Here is a 16,234-nt window from a genome sequence, read left to right on the forward strand (position 1 = left end):
CGTCTCCTCAATCTCCTACTTCATATGGACCTCGTCCTCCAAGTTCAAGATTATTTATTTTTATTTTTACGTATTTTATGTTATTTTAAGTCATTTCCATATCCACATTTGTTTTTAGAGCACTTGCCATGCTCTTAACCACATTTTGCTGCCTTTTGCAGCCCTCTAGCCCTTTCCATGACTTTTTTAGAGCCATTTTAGTGCTCCAAAGTTCGGGTCCCCATTTACTTCAATGGGGTTCGGGGTCAAGTTCAGGTCCCGAACTTGAACTTTTTTGTGAAGTTCGGCTGAACCTGTAAAACCCGAACATCCAGGTGTCCGCTTAACTCTAGACACTATATGTAAATCATCTGGAGTATAGCAGCATAAAAACAGGCATGAAATATTTATCAAATGCAGAAATAAAAGTTTACTTTTGTATACAGTGAGACACATATATTGAACAGAGGAGGTGTAAATGGAATTCATGCTTTAATAAATTTGTCTTAAAAAGAATGTGTCAACAGAAAATGGCTAATTTTTTAAATCACATTTTTATGTTAAACATATATAGGGGGTCATTTATCAAACTGGTGTAAAGTAGAACTGGCTTTTTTGCCCATGGCAAGCAATCAGATTCTACCTTTCATTTTGGACAATAAAAGGAGGAATCTTATTGGTTGCAATGGGCAACTAAGAAAGTTCTACTTTACACCAGTTTGATAAATGATTCCCATATTTTTTTTAGAACTTTTGTCCTGTCTATTGTTTCTATGGCCTATGTAGTTGCTCTCAAAAGACAGGAAGTCTTAAAGGGAATCATTCACATTGTTTTCACTTGTAAAACTACCAGCAATGGCCATCAGAATGTTGTACAAGCATACTAAACATACCTTTATATCATTTGTCTGTTTAGCGAATGTCTAAGAATTGCACTTTTAAACAGTTCCTAAGTGCCCAACTGGCCAAAGCCAGTTGCCCTTCCTTCCTCCTCCCAAGACTTCCTTCCCTTCTCCTCTGTAGCTGCATCTCCTTGATGTCAGGGAAGAGGAGGAGGAACACTTGGGAGGAGAACAAAGGAAGGAAGGGCGGTGGGCTTCGGCACTCTGAAATCCAAGCCCAATTGGTGAGCACTTGACAACTGTTTTGCTAAACATACAAATTACATAAGGGTATGTTTAACATGCTTGTCCAATGTGCTAGCCATTGCTGGCAGTTATGCTAGTGAAAACTATGTGACAGACTTCCTTTAACATATTTTAGGCCTAGTGACCAGTGTGAAAATTTCAGTATTTTGCACATTTCACGAACTTGCATGTAGGGTACATGAAACGATAATGTTAAGATCTTTTCATCTTGACCTATATTTGATTCCATCCTATTTTGTTGAACCAAAATGTTGAGAGGGACAGTTGAGACTGTGTCTAAAGTGTCATAAACTGTTAAAGGGGTTTTCTGCTTTCTCTATATCGTTCTTGGGATAGAGTTGAGAATGATGGACCACCAGGCGCAAAGGACCACATTAACTGTCGTGTGATCAATTGATTATTTTTATTGAGAAAAACAATGCTTTTCTGAGATATAATTCTCCTTCTTCAGGGATAGGTCATCAATATCAGATCGATCGGATCCAACTCTTGGCAGCCCTGCTGATCAGCTGTACAAAGAACAAATAATGCTCATAGTTGGACCCCAACGATCTGATATTATAACAGAGGTCCAATTTTCAGATACATTTTACAACGTTTATTTAGATATAATAAATATATGTAAAAGGTTTTGCAACCTTGTACGTAAATGCATTGCATTACTTATTTGTATGGCTCCTGAGTTGCAGATTGTAGTATTGCTCAATATTATAGTCCAGTCTGCTTCTGCTGGTTGTCTGTGTCCAAAAACAACTGAATTGTGAAGCTGACTGGACTATAATGATGCAGTGAGACGGTATGTTTAGACATGGCAGAAGATTCTGGCCACAAGTATGGTCACAAATCTATATACTGTATGTGGATTTGCAGATTTCATGCTGTACATCAATTATCTAAAAACTATACAAACCTAATGCTTCTCAAAGCTGTGAGTTTGCAACAATTGTATCCAGTCTAATATATATATATATATATATATATATATATATATATATATATATATACTATTTGTTAGACTCCTCACGGTAGCAAATCTCTTTTTAGAAATGACACCCATTATTATTAAAATGTAAAAATGCCTTCCAATGGCATTCAGCTTTGGAAATATAATGCTGCAATTTCTTAGTTACTATTATGCTGGTAGGTATTGTAGTATTTTAGAGTGAAGGCTGTAACCATAGTTCATTCCAATTTATTGTTCAACTGAAAAAGCAGGAACAGCAAATGTCTGAAAATCTCATTGAACAGACTCTGAATCTTGGCTATGTGTGGAGCTAATGCCTGTATCTGAATCTGTTTCATTTTGTATATCCATGCTAGACAACACATGAGTGATTTCACACAATTCTTTACCACCGTCTGCCTCTAAAGACATGTATTGCTGAGGTGCGTAGCATAAAAAGCTGCTTGAGTTGCTACCACATCCAGATTTTAGCTCATCCTTTAGGATTTCATATTCTTTTTTCTGTTGAAGCAGTATTGAATCGTGATACTGGATTTCTTTCTGAATATAGTTGTACAGACTGTTTAATTGTAATCCCACTTGAAGGCTCTCATCTATCTCTTGTTTAACGCATTTCTCCATGTCAGTGTACCCTTCTTCGACAAAGTTTTCATCTTCCTGGCACAAAGAAGACATCTCCATTTTAATTTCATCTGACAGCTTCCTAATAAGCATATGTTGATAATTCAACTTCTCCTGGATGTCCATTCCATTTTCCAGATTATGCATTTCTGGAAACCTGTCAGCTGAATCTGCTATTATACAGCTCACATTTTCTCCATGACACCCCATTTGACAAGAATCATGCTCCTCTAGTTGGCTATCCACTTGTTTCATTCTGTCCATCTGCTGTTTAATAATGTTTTTTTGACACATTACTACATGGATCATTTGCTCTATATTGTTTTCTTTGGGGCAGGTCATATCTTTTTTTACTTTTTGTAATTTTCTGAATGCTTTTCTTACAATTTTCTTTCTCACACCTAGCGGCAATTCCTGCACATGAAATGCTGCATTGTGCTGATTTCTGCACTTGTCGAGGTCTACGATTTTTTTCGAAGTCCACCATGTTGAGAATGGATATAATGTACATGTTTTAAACAGAAAAAAGCTCACATTAATGTGTTCTGCCCCCCATGAATTTAAAAGTTTTAATATTTTTAATGAAGGAGGCAAAATACGATTGAAGCTCTTCCAGCGTTCCATAATGCTATACTCTTTGTGACTACCAAATACCACATTATGGTTTTGAGCTGAAACTTGGTATTCTTCAAGAAGTGCCTCCACCACATCTTCACTGGTTGTGTGCTTTGTTAATCCACAGACAATTTTTTCTTCTTGGGCGACCCAAACAACAATCTGCCTCTCTTCATCATTGATTTCTTCTCTTGATGCACTAAAAAAAAAGAAGTTAAAGCTAAATTTTAAAATACAACAAAGGGTAACTTAGCACATAATAATTATTCTACAATGAATTATATTTGAGAACAGTGTTATAAGGTTGCTATAAATAAGACTAGTAGACAGGGGTGTAGCTATAGGGGGTGCAGATGTAGCAGTCTCTACAGGGCTCAGGGGGCCTAAAGACCCTTGTGCCACATAAGAAGACACTGAGTTATAGAAAGTGCATGCTAGGAGGGCACGGTTTTAGATTTTGCACTTCAGAATGTTGAAGTTAGTCCTCTGGCTGGAGGGAAGGGATTGAGTCAAGAATTCGGTATGGGGGAGTGTTGTTTCAATTTCTTTCTCAGGCTGCAGGAAGGCTATGAGCTTCCCTTCCCCTGGGCACAAAGCTCTGAGGGAAGGGGGGCCCACGCTCAACTCTTGCACCAGGGCCCATGAACCTTTATCTAGCAGAATTATTACTTAATAATAAGAAATATTGTCACAGTAAAGCAAAGTACTGATCTGACCATAGTTTAAATAGTGAATATCATCTTGGATCTCAGATTTCTCTTAATTGGGTTGTGCAGCTCTAGTATATTGATGACATCCTCAGGATTAGTTAATCAATACCATATTGGCAGGGGTCTGACTCCCACCACCCCTGTTAATCAGCACTTTAAAGAGGATGTGGTACTTGTGTGAGGGCTGCATCCTCTTCACTGTTTAATTGCATGCTGTTTAATTGTATTGGCAATGTAGTGTACAAACATGCATCCTATTCAAGTGAATGAGACGAGCAGTTGTAATTACACAGTATTTCATCTGCAAGTCAGGTGGCGTGCTGTAAAATAGTCAAGAGGCCGTGGTACCTTGCACAAGGGCCGCAGCCTCTTCAAACAGACTCAGAGACCTGCCAATCTGATATTGATAACTTATCTTGAGGTTAGACCAGAAAAACCCATTAGAAGTATATAAAAATATTATAACATGGAGGTACCTCTGAAAAATATATTGTTTTCCCTACCTCGAAGAAGCTAGGTAAAGCATTGGGTAAAGCATGTATCATTCAATAGTCTGAGATTTGTTTCCTGCATTACCTGTCCAAGTATTAGTCATCTTAAAGAGGCCCTGTCAGCTCTCTTGATATGTTTGGCTTGGTACATAACTGTACTCCACGTGAAATAACAATTCTCCTTCTTTTAGAACTCTGTATTGTGTTGCTCCTTTGCTATTCCTCCTGGAAATGTATTAATAAATTAACAAATTAGTGTAACCAGTTGATAGTACATTCCTGACTTTGTGTAGGGATACACTCCTTTTACAAGAGAATGGTTATAGGTGTCAATTTATTAAAAACTTTATAGGAGGAATAACAGAAGAACGACTCAATACATAATTATAACAACACTGCCGATGCACAGAGAAGTGGTTGGCTTAGATAATGAACTGAACGGGGTGCCAACCACAGTCATGATATCCCTGACACAGAGAGGAGGAAGAAGCTGACTGTGTTTAAACGCTAGAAGCACAGAACTTCTAGGACCATGAAATGACGATGCAGATAGTTTTGAAAAGAATATGTGTATAAGTTTGTTTATTTGAAATTTCAAAAACAATAAATCATTTTTTCTACTGTCAAACTCTTTATAAATATTTTACAGAAAATGGTTTTGCAAGGGGAATTAGATTATATTCAGCAGACTAATCTTCCTCAATTACTTACCCGTCGGTGTAATATATCAACTAAACAAACTCTTTTTCAGGTCCATACGCAATAGGATAGGAGGTGCTATTTATCTTAAAATGAATACCATCCATTGTTTCGTTTGCATAGGTCCCGATGAAGTCATGCAGTACATTTCCTTTAATAACATGTAACACCCTGCTGCTTTTAATTGGATGAAGGGTGTTAAACATATCTAGCATACATAAATTTAATTGTGCTGAAATTAATGAGAAATCATTTTGCTAAGAATAGTAAAAAGCATACGTTCTTTATGTTACTGTGAATCTGTTTAAGGAGCAGCACAACATTTCTAAAGCCAAAAGTTGTAATTTATAATTATCTATTTTCGAGACATTGCAATTATCCTTAAATAAAGGTTAGAATATAACCTGCACATTAAATGCTGTTACAGTACATACTCATGAGCTTAGCAGTATTTTCTTGCACAGGTTACTGGGCAACATAGCCAAACATAGTACAATAGGATTCTTCTTGGTTGTATATAAAACACATTACCTACTCATGTCAATCTAGCAAAGTAAAGACATGCTGTATGATAGCCTATAGCTCCCTGGTCTCACATAAATATGCACACTTGGCTTGGTATGCCATTTTAACACTTATTAAAGGGCTTCTGTCACCCCACTAAACAGTTTTTTTTTTTTTGCGTACTTATAATCCCTATAGAATGTGTCGGCAGATAAGAACCATTTGGCCCATCTAGTCTGCCCAATATACTGAATACTATGGATAGCCCCCGGCCCTATCTTATATGAAGGATGGCCTTGTGCCTATCCCATGCATGCTTAAACTCCCTCACTGTATTTGCAGCTACCACTTCTGCAGGAAGGCTATTCCATGCATCCACTACTCTCTCAGTAAAGTAATACTTCCTTATATTACTTTTAAACCTTTGCCCCTCTAATTTAAAACTGTGTCCTCTTGTGGTAGTTTTTCTTCTTTTAAATATGCTCTCTTCCTTTACCGAGTTGATTCCCTTTATGTATTTAAAAGTTTCTATCATATCCCCTCTGTCTCTTCTTTCTTCCAAGCTATACATATTAAGGTCCTTTAACCTTTCCTGGTAAGTTTTACTGCGATATTGCTATACCTTATGTTATTAATAATTTTCGTTCAGTAGATCTTGCAAAAAACTTACTTCTATGATATGCTAATTACCTTTCTACCAGCAAGTAGGGCGTCTACTTGCTGGTAGCAGCAGCAGAAAACCGCCCCCTCCTTCTGTTGATTGACAGGGCCAGCCATGATCTCCTCTGGCCAGCCCTGTCAGCATTTCAAAAATCGCGCGCCTGTGTTGATTCACCGAAAGAGAAGACGTCATCGGTGCAGGCGCACTGAAGGAGTGCTGAGGAGCCGAGCCTCCTTATCTCAGAGCGCCTGCGCCGAATCAAAACAGGCGCGCAATTTTTTAAATGCTGACAGGGCCACCGGAGGAGGAGATCGCGGCTGGCCCTGTCAATCAACAGAAGGAGGGGGCGGTTTTCTGCGGCTGCTACCAGCAAGTAGACGCCCTACTTGCTGGTAGAAAGGTAATTAGCATATCATAAAAGTACTTTTTTGCAAAATCTACTGAACGAAAATTATTAATAACATAAGGTATAGCAATATCGCAGGATAGGGATTATAAGTACACACAACAAAAAAAAAAAAAACTGTTTAGTGGGGTGACAGAAGCCCTTTAAGGATTGTGCAGTCTTGCCTATGACTTCCCGTCCCAGGTTTGTGCCATGCGGCCTGTGCACTGCAGGCCCCTTACCACCTTTTCATTTTGATATGCAGACTATGCCCTGCATGCCCCTATCCTGTAGGATTTTGCCATTTAGCATATGACCTGCAATCATCAATCTCTGATTTGGCCATGCGGCCAGTACTCTGCAACACCCCCTCCCCTCCAGGATTACCCTAATCAGTCACAGTGTAAAATCTTTGTCCTACAACAAACTGTCCCCCTAACCGCAGTCACCTCCATCTCCTTGCAGCCTGTCACTTAAATATCATTGTAACCATTCAAGTGGCCAGAGTACATTAGATGGAACAAAACTTGCACAGTAGAGTAGTAGGATGTTAGACTATGGTTGTGGTTTGTGTGGGTAAGTAGGCCTCAAGGCTCCCTCGGTGATGGTATCACCTGCAATGGCGGTGCTAAATAGTATAGCACCAAAAGAGAGTGGGAGGTATTGCTTCTCCCTCATTCTCTATGACATACAGCTGGGCATTAACCCCTCCTCTCTTACCCCCAGTAAAGACAGCAATTTCAGTCTAGCAGGAACTATTGCTTTCTCTGCCAAGGGTTGCCCAAGACACTGGACCTCTAGTGCCTAGTGGCAAATATGATAGTGAGTCAAGTGAGAAAATCAGATGTCAGACATACTGTATTTGACACTGAAAATTTCTTGGGGATCAGAATTTCTGACAATTCCAAATTCAACCTTCCTTTATTATTGATTCTTATGATGTGAGGTGTCATGGATATGCAATTTTTCTTGACAGATGCTGTTAATATCACTCTAGAGATATCTAATTGACCAATGAATAAGATTTGCCATAAATGTGTAATTGGATGTTTTTTTTTTCTTAAAAAAAGAAACTCCATCATTACAAAAAAAAAGGACTGTGGTACTTAATTCTGTGCTACTTTGACTATCCTCAACTCTCCTAGGTAGACACCAGCTCAGGCCATTATAGTCTATGAGCTGACCTAGTTTTCCTTATAAAGCTGAATGCAGCTGACAGGAGCCAAATGAGCACAGAAGAATGTTACAGTCTCTCTGTTACTATGCTGTTCATCGGCCATAAATATTAGTAATTGAAAAAACCCTTAACTTCTGTTTGGTGAAATGTACGTTATCTATTATCATTTGATAAGACAGGCATTGTATGCAAAAGTATATTTTTATTCCAGGAGTACTGACTTGATACCTGCCGTGTGCATTCTGTATTTTTCTCACTGCCATCAATAGAAAGGGCTATTTTTGTCCTCAATATGAGCATGTTCTATATTTTTCGTAATAGAAAAAACGATCCGCAAAATACACTGATGTGTGCATGGCCCAATAGAAATGAGTTTGCTATCTACAAAAAATGCAGATAGCACATGGATGAAAAATGTTATTCAATTTATTGTCATTACACCAATACAGAACTGTACATTTTTAACAAAACACTATCAGGCTATTTCTGCAGTAAAAAAGTACAGCTTAAGTTCAGTTCAAGTACAAGCTTATAAAAACAAAATTCAAGTATGGAAGTGAACAGCTAAATATACAGAGTGTCAGTTAAGTGCAATGTGCATACAGTCGTGTGCATGAAAGCCTAAGATAAATACTGTATATAGTGAATAGTGTTAAATACAGTATATAAAGTCAGTCCAGGTGTCTCATTCTTCTACAAGATCCTCTGCTCATAGAAATCTATTATTCATGACCGAGAAAAAACTTGAAAAAAAAAAAGAGAAAGTAATGTACACAGGTTAAGCAGACAATTACAGACATGTTGAGGGTGTGATAGGTTCTGACTCAACTTTAATAGTGTACAAGCTGAATAACCTATAAATTATGGTGCTTTACTTAGTTTTATAGTAACTATTACAACATATTAAAAAGGTGCATTTGTAGTGTTGCTTTTAATGTGTCAAACCTATTAACCATGAACATGTCAACTATGCACTAGCACTTATGGTCATGGCACACAAAAGAAAAAGGTATGTCTGAAAGTTTAACCCTGATGGTGTTCTTGTCTCAATAGTGAGAACCCAGAGCACTTCTCTTGTGGGTAAGGTTTTTCACCTCCTGAGGTAACTCTTTCAGTGCCTATAACTTTTTTTATGATTTAGCGTTTTCAATATTCTCAAAAAGTGTCTGAAAACATGTGATTGCACTACTAGGGCTATGTGTGCCAGAGTCCCAACAGACAAGACTTCGCTGTCCTCATAAGGAGGATGACTCTCAACCTCCTCATCGTCTTCCTCCTCTTCTACCCATCCATGCTGGACAGACAGAATAAAACTTCCATGGGTACTACCGACTGTAGCGGAGGCAACCGTCTCCTGCTCCTTCTCCTCCTCATCATCCAATTCGTGCTTAGAAGATGAACTGAGGGTGGTCTGGCTATCACCCTGTGTACTTTCTTTCCCCATCTCCACCTCTTCCACATGCAAAGCGTCCGCCTTAATTGTGAGCAGCGAGCGTTTCAGTAGACACAGAAGTGGGATGGTTAAGCTGATAATAGCATTATCGCCGCTCACCATTTGTGTTGATTCCTCAAAGTTGCGTAAAACCTCACAGATGTCAGACAGCAATGCCCACTCATTGCTTGTGAGGAGCGGAAGCTGACTGTAAAGGCGATGACCATGTTGCAGCTGGTATTCCACTACTGCCCTCTGCTGCTCACAAAGCCTGGCCAACATTTGGAATGCGGAGTTCCAGCACGTGCTCATGTCACACAGTCCGTGAGCAGGCAATTGCAAGCGCTGTCGATGACTTACGGAAATGGGCACACACGCGGCGCACCTTCACCAGTAGCTCAGGCAAATTGGGGTAGGTTTTCAGAAACCGCTGAACCACTAGGTTGTACATGTGGGCTAGGCATGGGATGTGTCTGAGCTTGCTGAGCTCCAAAGCCGCCACCAAGTTACGGCTATTATCAGACACAACCATGCCTGGTTCTAGGTTGAGTGGCGAGAGCCACAGCTCAGTCTGGTCCCTTATACCCTGCCACAGCTCTGTGGTGGTGTGCTGTTTGTCACCTAAGCAGATCAGTTTAAACACTGACTGTTGCTGCTTCCCCACTGCAGTGCTACACTGGTTCCAGCTACTGACTGATGTCTGAATGGTGCTGCAAGATGATATATCAGCGGTGGAAGTGGAGGTGGAGGAGGAGAAGGGAGGGTTGCAACCACTAACGTAGGTGGTGGCGGAAACCCTGATGGAAGTAGGGCCCGCAATCCTTGGCGTCGGTAGCAGCTGTGCCATCCCAGTGTATGACTCGCTCCTGGTCTCCACAGCGTTCACCCAGTGTGCCGTCAGGGAAATGTAGTGTCCCTGGCCAAAAGCATTTGTCCATGTGTCAGTCGTTAAGTGGACCTTCCCAATAACTGCGTTGGTCAGGGCACGGGTGATGTTATGGGACACATGCTGGTGTAAGGCTGGGACTGCACACCGTGAAAAATATTGGCGGCTGAGGACAGGGTACCGTGGGACAGCCACCGCCATCAGGCTGCGGAAAGCCTTAGTGTCCACAAGCCTAAATGGCAACATTTCCAGGGATAGCAATTTGGAAAGGTGTGCATTTAGTGCTATGGTCTGTGGGTGGGTGGCTGGGTAGTTGTGTTTTCGTTCAAAGGCCTGGGGTATAGACATCTGTACGCTGCGCTGGGACACAGAAGTGGATGTGCTAGCTGATGGTGCTTGCGAAGGTCCAGGTGCATGGCGGGAGGCATCCGGGCTTGCGTCTTGGACAGGAGATTGGCCAGCACGTAACACAGGGGAAGAGGAGGCAGTGGTGTGACCCACAGACACTGGTTGTGGACCCAGGCGTTCGGTCCACCTATTAGGGTGCTTTGATGCCATGTGGCGGATCATGCTGATGGTGGTGAGGTTGCTAGTGTTCATGCCCCTGCTCATTTTGGTATGACACAAGTTGCAAAAGACAATTCTTTTATCGTCCGCACTTTCCTCCAAAAAGTGCCAGACTGCAGAACACCTACCCCTTGGCAAGGGAGATTGCTGCAAGGGGGTGCTCCAGGGAACTGTTGCGGGCCTGTTTGGTGTGGCCCGCTTTCTCCTTTTTGCCACCCCACTGCCTCTTCCAGCCTGTTGCTGTGCTGCGTATCCCTCCCCCTCTGTACTGCTGTCCTCGCTCGGCTTGCCCCCTTCCCAGGTTGGGTCAGTGACTTCATCGTCCAGCACCTCCTCTTCCACTTCCTCACTCTGGTCATCCTCCTGACTTGTTGACCTAACAAAAACCTCAGTTATTGACAACTGTGTCTCATCCTCATCACGAACCTCTTGAGACACTAATTGCAGTTGACTTTTTGGCAACTGTGTCTCATCATCATCATCCACCTCGTGAAACACTAATTGTTGTTCCCCACCATCATCTTCTTCTGACTTTGGATGCTCCAGAGTTTGGGAATCAGGGCCCAAGATCTCCTCATGTACCTCTTCAAACGGGCTTGGCGAGAGGCCTAAATTAAGAAATGACGATGAAAACAGCTCCTTGGAATACCCAAGTGTGGGATCACTTGTTTGCCAAGACTCTCCATGGTGGGTGGAAAGAGTATCAGGGTGAGGATTCTGTTGACCAGACTTTTGGCTACTGAGACTGGACTTTGTGGAAGACAGGGTGGTGCTTAACTGACTGGAAGCATTATCTGCTGCAATCCAACCAACCACCTGGTAGCACTGGTCTGACTGTCCTGCACCACCCTTCAAACTGGGACATGAAGCTAGGTATCGTGGATGAGTGTGTTTCTTGTGCTCTGGCAGCAGGCACAGATTCACCACGCCTAGACTCACGGCCTCTGCGTGCACCATCAGCAGCACGGCCACTTCCCCGTCCCTTACTGCTCGTCTTGCGCATATTAAATGGTATATATGCTTGCAAGTATGTCACACATACAGTAGCGCAGGTTTTGTAAGTGTATGCGCAAATAAAGTACACAGAATGTCACTGATATTTAGGTTGCACAAACGTTATACAGGAGGTATAGCGCAAGTAATGTCACTGTCACCACCGCCTAATAAAAAATTACACTGAATGAATGTCACTGACATTTAGGATGCGCACACGTTAAACAGGAGGTATAGCGCAAGTATTGTCGCTGTCACAACCGCCTAATAAAAAATTACACTGAATGAATGTCACTGATATTTCGGATACGCAAATATTATACAGGAGATGTAGCACAGGTATGTAACTGTCCGCAGAGGACACCGTCTACAGAAAAAGTACACTGGATGTCACAGATATTTTTAGGCTGCACACACGTTACACAGGAGATGTAGCGCAGATAATGTCGCTGTCACCAGCAGCGAAAAAAATAGCACTGAATGTCACTGATATTTCGCACGCGCCAACGTTATACTAGAGATGTAGTGCAGGTAATGTCGCTGCCACCAGCAGCAAAAAAAATTTGACTGAATGTCACAGATATTTCGGATAAGCAAACATTATACAGGAGATGTAGCGCAGGTAATGTAACTGTCCGCAGTGGACACCGTCTACGGAAAAAGTACACTGGATGTTACAGATATTTTAAGGCTGCGCACACATTACACAGGAGATGTAGCGCAGATAATGTCGCTGTCACCAGCGGCGAAAAAAATTACATTGAATGTCACTGATATTTCGGATGCGCTAACGTTATACTGGAGATGTAGTGCATGTAATGTCACTGCCACCAGCAGCAAAAAAATTTGACCGAATGTCACTGATATTTCGGATACGCAAACGTTATTCAGGAGATGTAGCCCAGATAATGTAACTGTACGCAGCGGACACTGTCTACGGAAAAAGTACACTGGATGTCACGAATATTTTTAGGCTGCGCACACGTTAGACGGGAGATGTAGCGCAGATAATGTCGCTGTCTGCAGCGGCCAAACAATTGCAAGCTATTTAGTGCAGGTTGCGCTAAAAAAAAATATATCTGCTGCCAGATACAACTATAGTCCTTAAAAGGACTTTTTGGTCTCTAAGGCTGGGTTCACACGAGCGGATGCCGTGCGTGACATCCGCTCCGTGAAAGAGTGCCAAGACCCGATGCAGACTGCAGAGGCACGGAGCATTAACATGACTGATAATGCTCCGTGCCTCTCTGTGATCTCTTTACTACGAAATTACAGTTGTCACTGTAATTTCGTAGTAAAGAGATCACAGAGAGACACGGAGCATTATCAGTCATGTTAATGCTCCGTGCCTCTGCAGTCTGCATCGGGTCTTGGCACTCTTTCACGGAGCGGATGTCACGCACGGCATCCGCTCGTGTGAACCCAGCTTAACAAGTTTTAGCAATTTTGTACAGGTTGCACTAAAAATATATATTGTTGTCACACACAATAGTCCTTAAAAGGACTTTTGGGTTTCTAACAAGTTTTAGCAATTTTATAAGTAGGGTTGAGCGACCCCGAACTGTAAAGTTCGGGTTCGTACCGAACTTTAGGATTTTTGAGCCCCGGACCCGAACCCAAACTTTTTCGTATAAGTTCGGTTTCTGTGATCGGCGTTTTCTTGGCGCTTTTTGAAAGGCTGCACAGCAGCCAATCAACAAGCTGTTAACTGTCTGACCTTAGAAGCCATCACAGCCATGCCTACTAATGGCATGGCTGTGATTGGCCAGAGCAGCAGGTGATCCAGGCTCTATATAAGCTTGAGTCACGTAGCGCTGCACGTCACTCTGCTGTTACAAGTGTAAGGAGAGGATGCTGCTGGACTTGTGATTTCAGGGAGAGAATAGGAGAGAATCTAACTCAGCGATCTACAGATAAATAGTTGTGTGGGTGCAGGACACAATCGTTTTACCCTGCCCTGAGGCCATTGACCAAAAAAAAAAAAAACTTTTATAATTCTGTTAGTTAGGTGGGTGGTGGCGGCGGTGGCCATTTTATGCAAGCTCAGGGCCTGCATAAAAACAGTATTTTCGAGATCTTCAAGTGTTAAATTCAAGTTTAATATATAGAGCTTTCATATTCTGTTAGCAAAAAAAGACTTTTTTGGCAATCTACAACATCTGGATTAGTCAGTGTGCAATTTAAGCTAGAAATACACCCATCATTTTCTGGGGTTTGAAAAACACACTTTTTTGACAAAAAAACACTATTTTCAGGCCTTGCAGCATCAGCACGTGTGAAATTACAGGCTTATATATTGCTGTCAAATTCAGTTGTTAAACAAACACTCGTTTGGGCACAAAAAATTTAGTTGGCAGCCTTTGATGCAGATATCATTGTGAGATACACCCTTAATACATTTGGGTTACATTCAGAAATTTTAAATACCGCCATTTGGTGCACCAATATTGAATTCAGGCCTACACTGGTTCAGGCCCTGTGAGATACACCCTCTACATACAGGGGTTTAATTCAGGGATTTGAAATACAGCCATTTAAAATACAGCCATTTTCGGCAAAGAAATATTTGCTTCAGGCCTACACTGGTACAGGCCCTGTGAGATACACCCTCTACATACAGGGGTTTGATTCAGGGATTTGAAATACAGCCATTTTAAATACAGCCATTTTGTGCAAAGAAATATTTACTTCATGCCTACACTGGTTCAGACCGTGTGAGATAGCCTCTCTACATACAGGGGTTTGAATCAGGCATTTGAAATACAGCCATTTGAAATACAGCCATTTTGTGCAAAGAAATATGTACTTCAGGCCTACACTGGTTCAGACCGTGTGAGATACCCCCTCTACATACAGGGGTTTGAATCAGGCATTTGAAATACAGCCATTTTATGCAAAGAAATATTTACTTCAGGCCTACACTGATTCAGGCCCTGTAAGATACACCCTCTACATACAGGAGTTTTATTTAGGGATTTGAAATATAGCCATTTGAAATACAGCCATTTTGGGCAAAGAAATATTTAGTTCAGGCCTACACTGGATCAGACCGTGTGAGATACCCCCTCTACATACAGGGGTTTGAATCAGGCATTTAAAATACAGCCATTTGAAATACAGCCATTTAGGGCAAAGAAATATTTAGTTCAGGCATATACTGGTTCAGGCCCTGTGAGATACTCCCTCTACATAAAGGGGATTGATTCAGGGATTTGTAATACAGCCATTTGAAATACAGCAATTTTGGGAAAATAAATATTTAGTTCAGGCCTACACTAGTTCAGGCCCTGTGAGATACTCCCTCTACATAAAGGGGTTTGATTCAGGGATTTGAAATACAGCCATTTGAAATACAGCCATTTTGGGAAAAGAAATATTTAGTTCAGGCCTACACTAGTTCAGGCCCTGTGAGATACTTCCTCTACATACAGGAGTTTTATTCAGGGATTTGAAATACAGCCATTTGAAATACAGCCATTTTGTGCAAAGAAATATTTACTTCAGGCCTACACTGGTTCAGACCGTGTAAGATATCCCCTCTACATACAGGGGTTTGAATCAGGAATTTGAAATACAGCCATTTGAAATACAGCCATTTAGGGCAAAGAAATATTTAGTTCAAGCCTACACTGGTTCAGGCCCTTTGAGATACCCCCTCTACATACAGGGGTTTGAATCAGGCATTTGAAACACAGCCATTTAAAATACAGCCATTTTGGGCAAAGAAATATTTAGTTTAGGCCTACACTGGTTCAGGCCCTGTGAGATACTCCCTCTACATACAGGGGTTTGATTTAGGGATTTGAAATACAGCAATTTTGGGCAAAGAAATCTTTAATTGAGGCCTAGTGTGGTTCAGGCAGTGTGAGAAACACCCTTTACATACTGTTGTTCTATTCTACTATTAATTAAACACGCATTTAGGGCAAGATCCTAAATTCGAAAAATATGAGTAAAGCGTCAAATAAGGGACGTGGCCCAAGTCGTGGTGCTGCTGGTGGAGCTCCGGTTGCAGGGAGAGGATGTGGCCCATCTGTGCCAGCTACATGCACAAGTAAAAACCCTTCCTTAGGTGCGAGTAGGCGACAAAACCTGCAGCGGTATTTGGTCGGGCCTAATGCTGCTCTACGAATGGTGAGGCCTGAACAAGTACAGGCGATAGTAGATTGGGTTGCTGACAGTGGATCCAGTTCCTTCACATTGTCTCCCACCCAGTCTCCTGCTGAAATACCACAGTTGGCACCTGCAGTCGATGTCCATCAGTCTTTCACCTCACCCCCTCGCAAATCAGCCAAGCAGTCTGAGCCCCAAGTCATGCAGCAGTCTCGTCTGCTTTTTGATGACTCTGTTAGCAGGGTTTCCCAGGGCCATCCACCTAGCCCTGCCCCAGAAGTGGAAGAGA

The 16,234-nt window shown here is 41.7% G+C and overlaps 1 protein-coding gene across 2 annotated transcripts in view; it reads right to left on the reverse strand.

The window, feature by feature from the left end:
• Positions 1–454: 454 nt before the first annotated feature.
• The window catches only part of RASSF9 (Ras association domain family member 9), a 36,923-nt gene continuing 21,143 nt past the window's right edge, over positions 455–16,234 (reverse strand). Inside the window, exons 2-3 of one of the 2 annotated variants that reach the window (XM_040408580.1) lie at positions 4,614–4,753; positions 455–3,526 (exon numbers count right to left, since the gene is read on the reverse strand). In XM_040408580.1, the coding sequence (XP_040264514.1) occupies positions 2,365–3,336 (972 nt within the window). In that variant the 5' untranslated portion in view covers positions 3,337–3,526; positions 4,614–4,753 and the 3' untranslated portion in view covers positions 455–2,364. The remainder of the gene's footprint in view (positions 3,527–4,613; positions 4,754–16,234) is intronic. The other variant, XM_040408570.1, reaches the window with a different exon arrangement.

This window comes from Bufo bufo, chromosome 1 (genome assembly GCF_905171765.1).
Source record: "Bufo bufo chromosome 1, aBufBuf1.1, whole genome shotgun sequence".
Taxonomy (NCBI): Eukaryota; Metazoa; Chordata; class Amphibia; order Anura; family Bufonidae; genus Bufo; species Bufo bufo.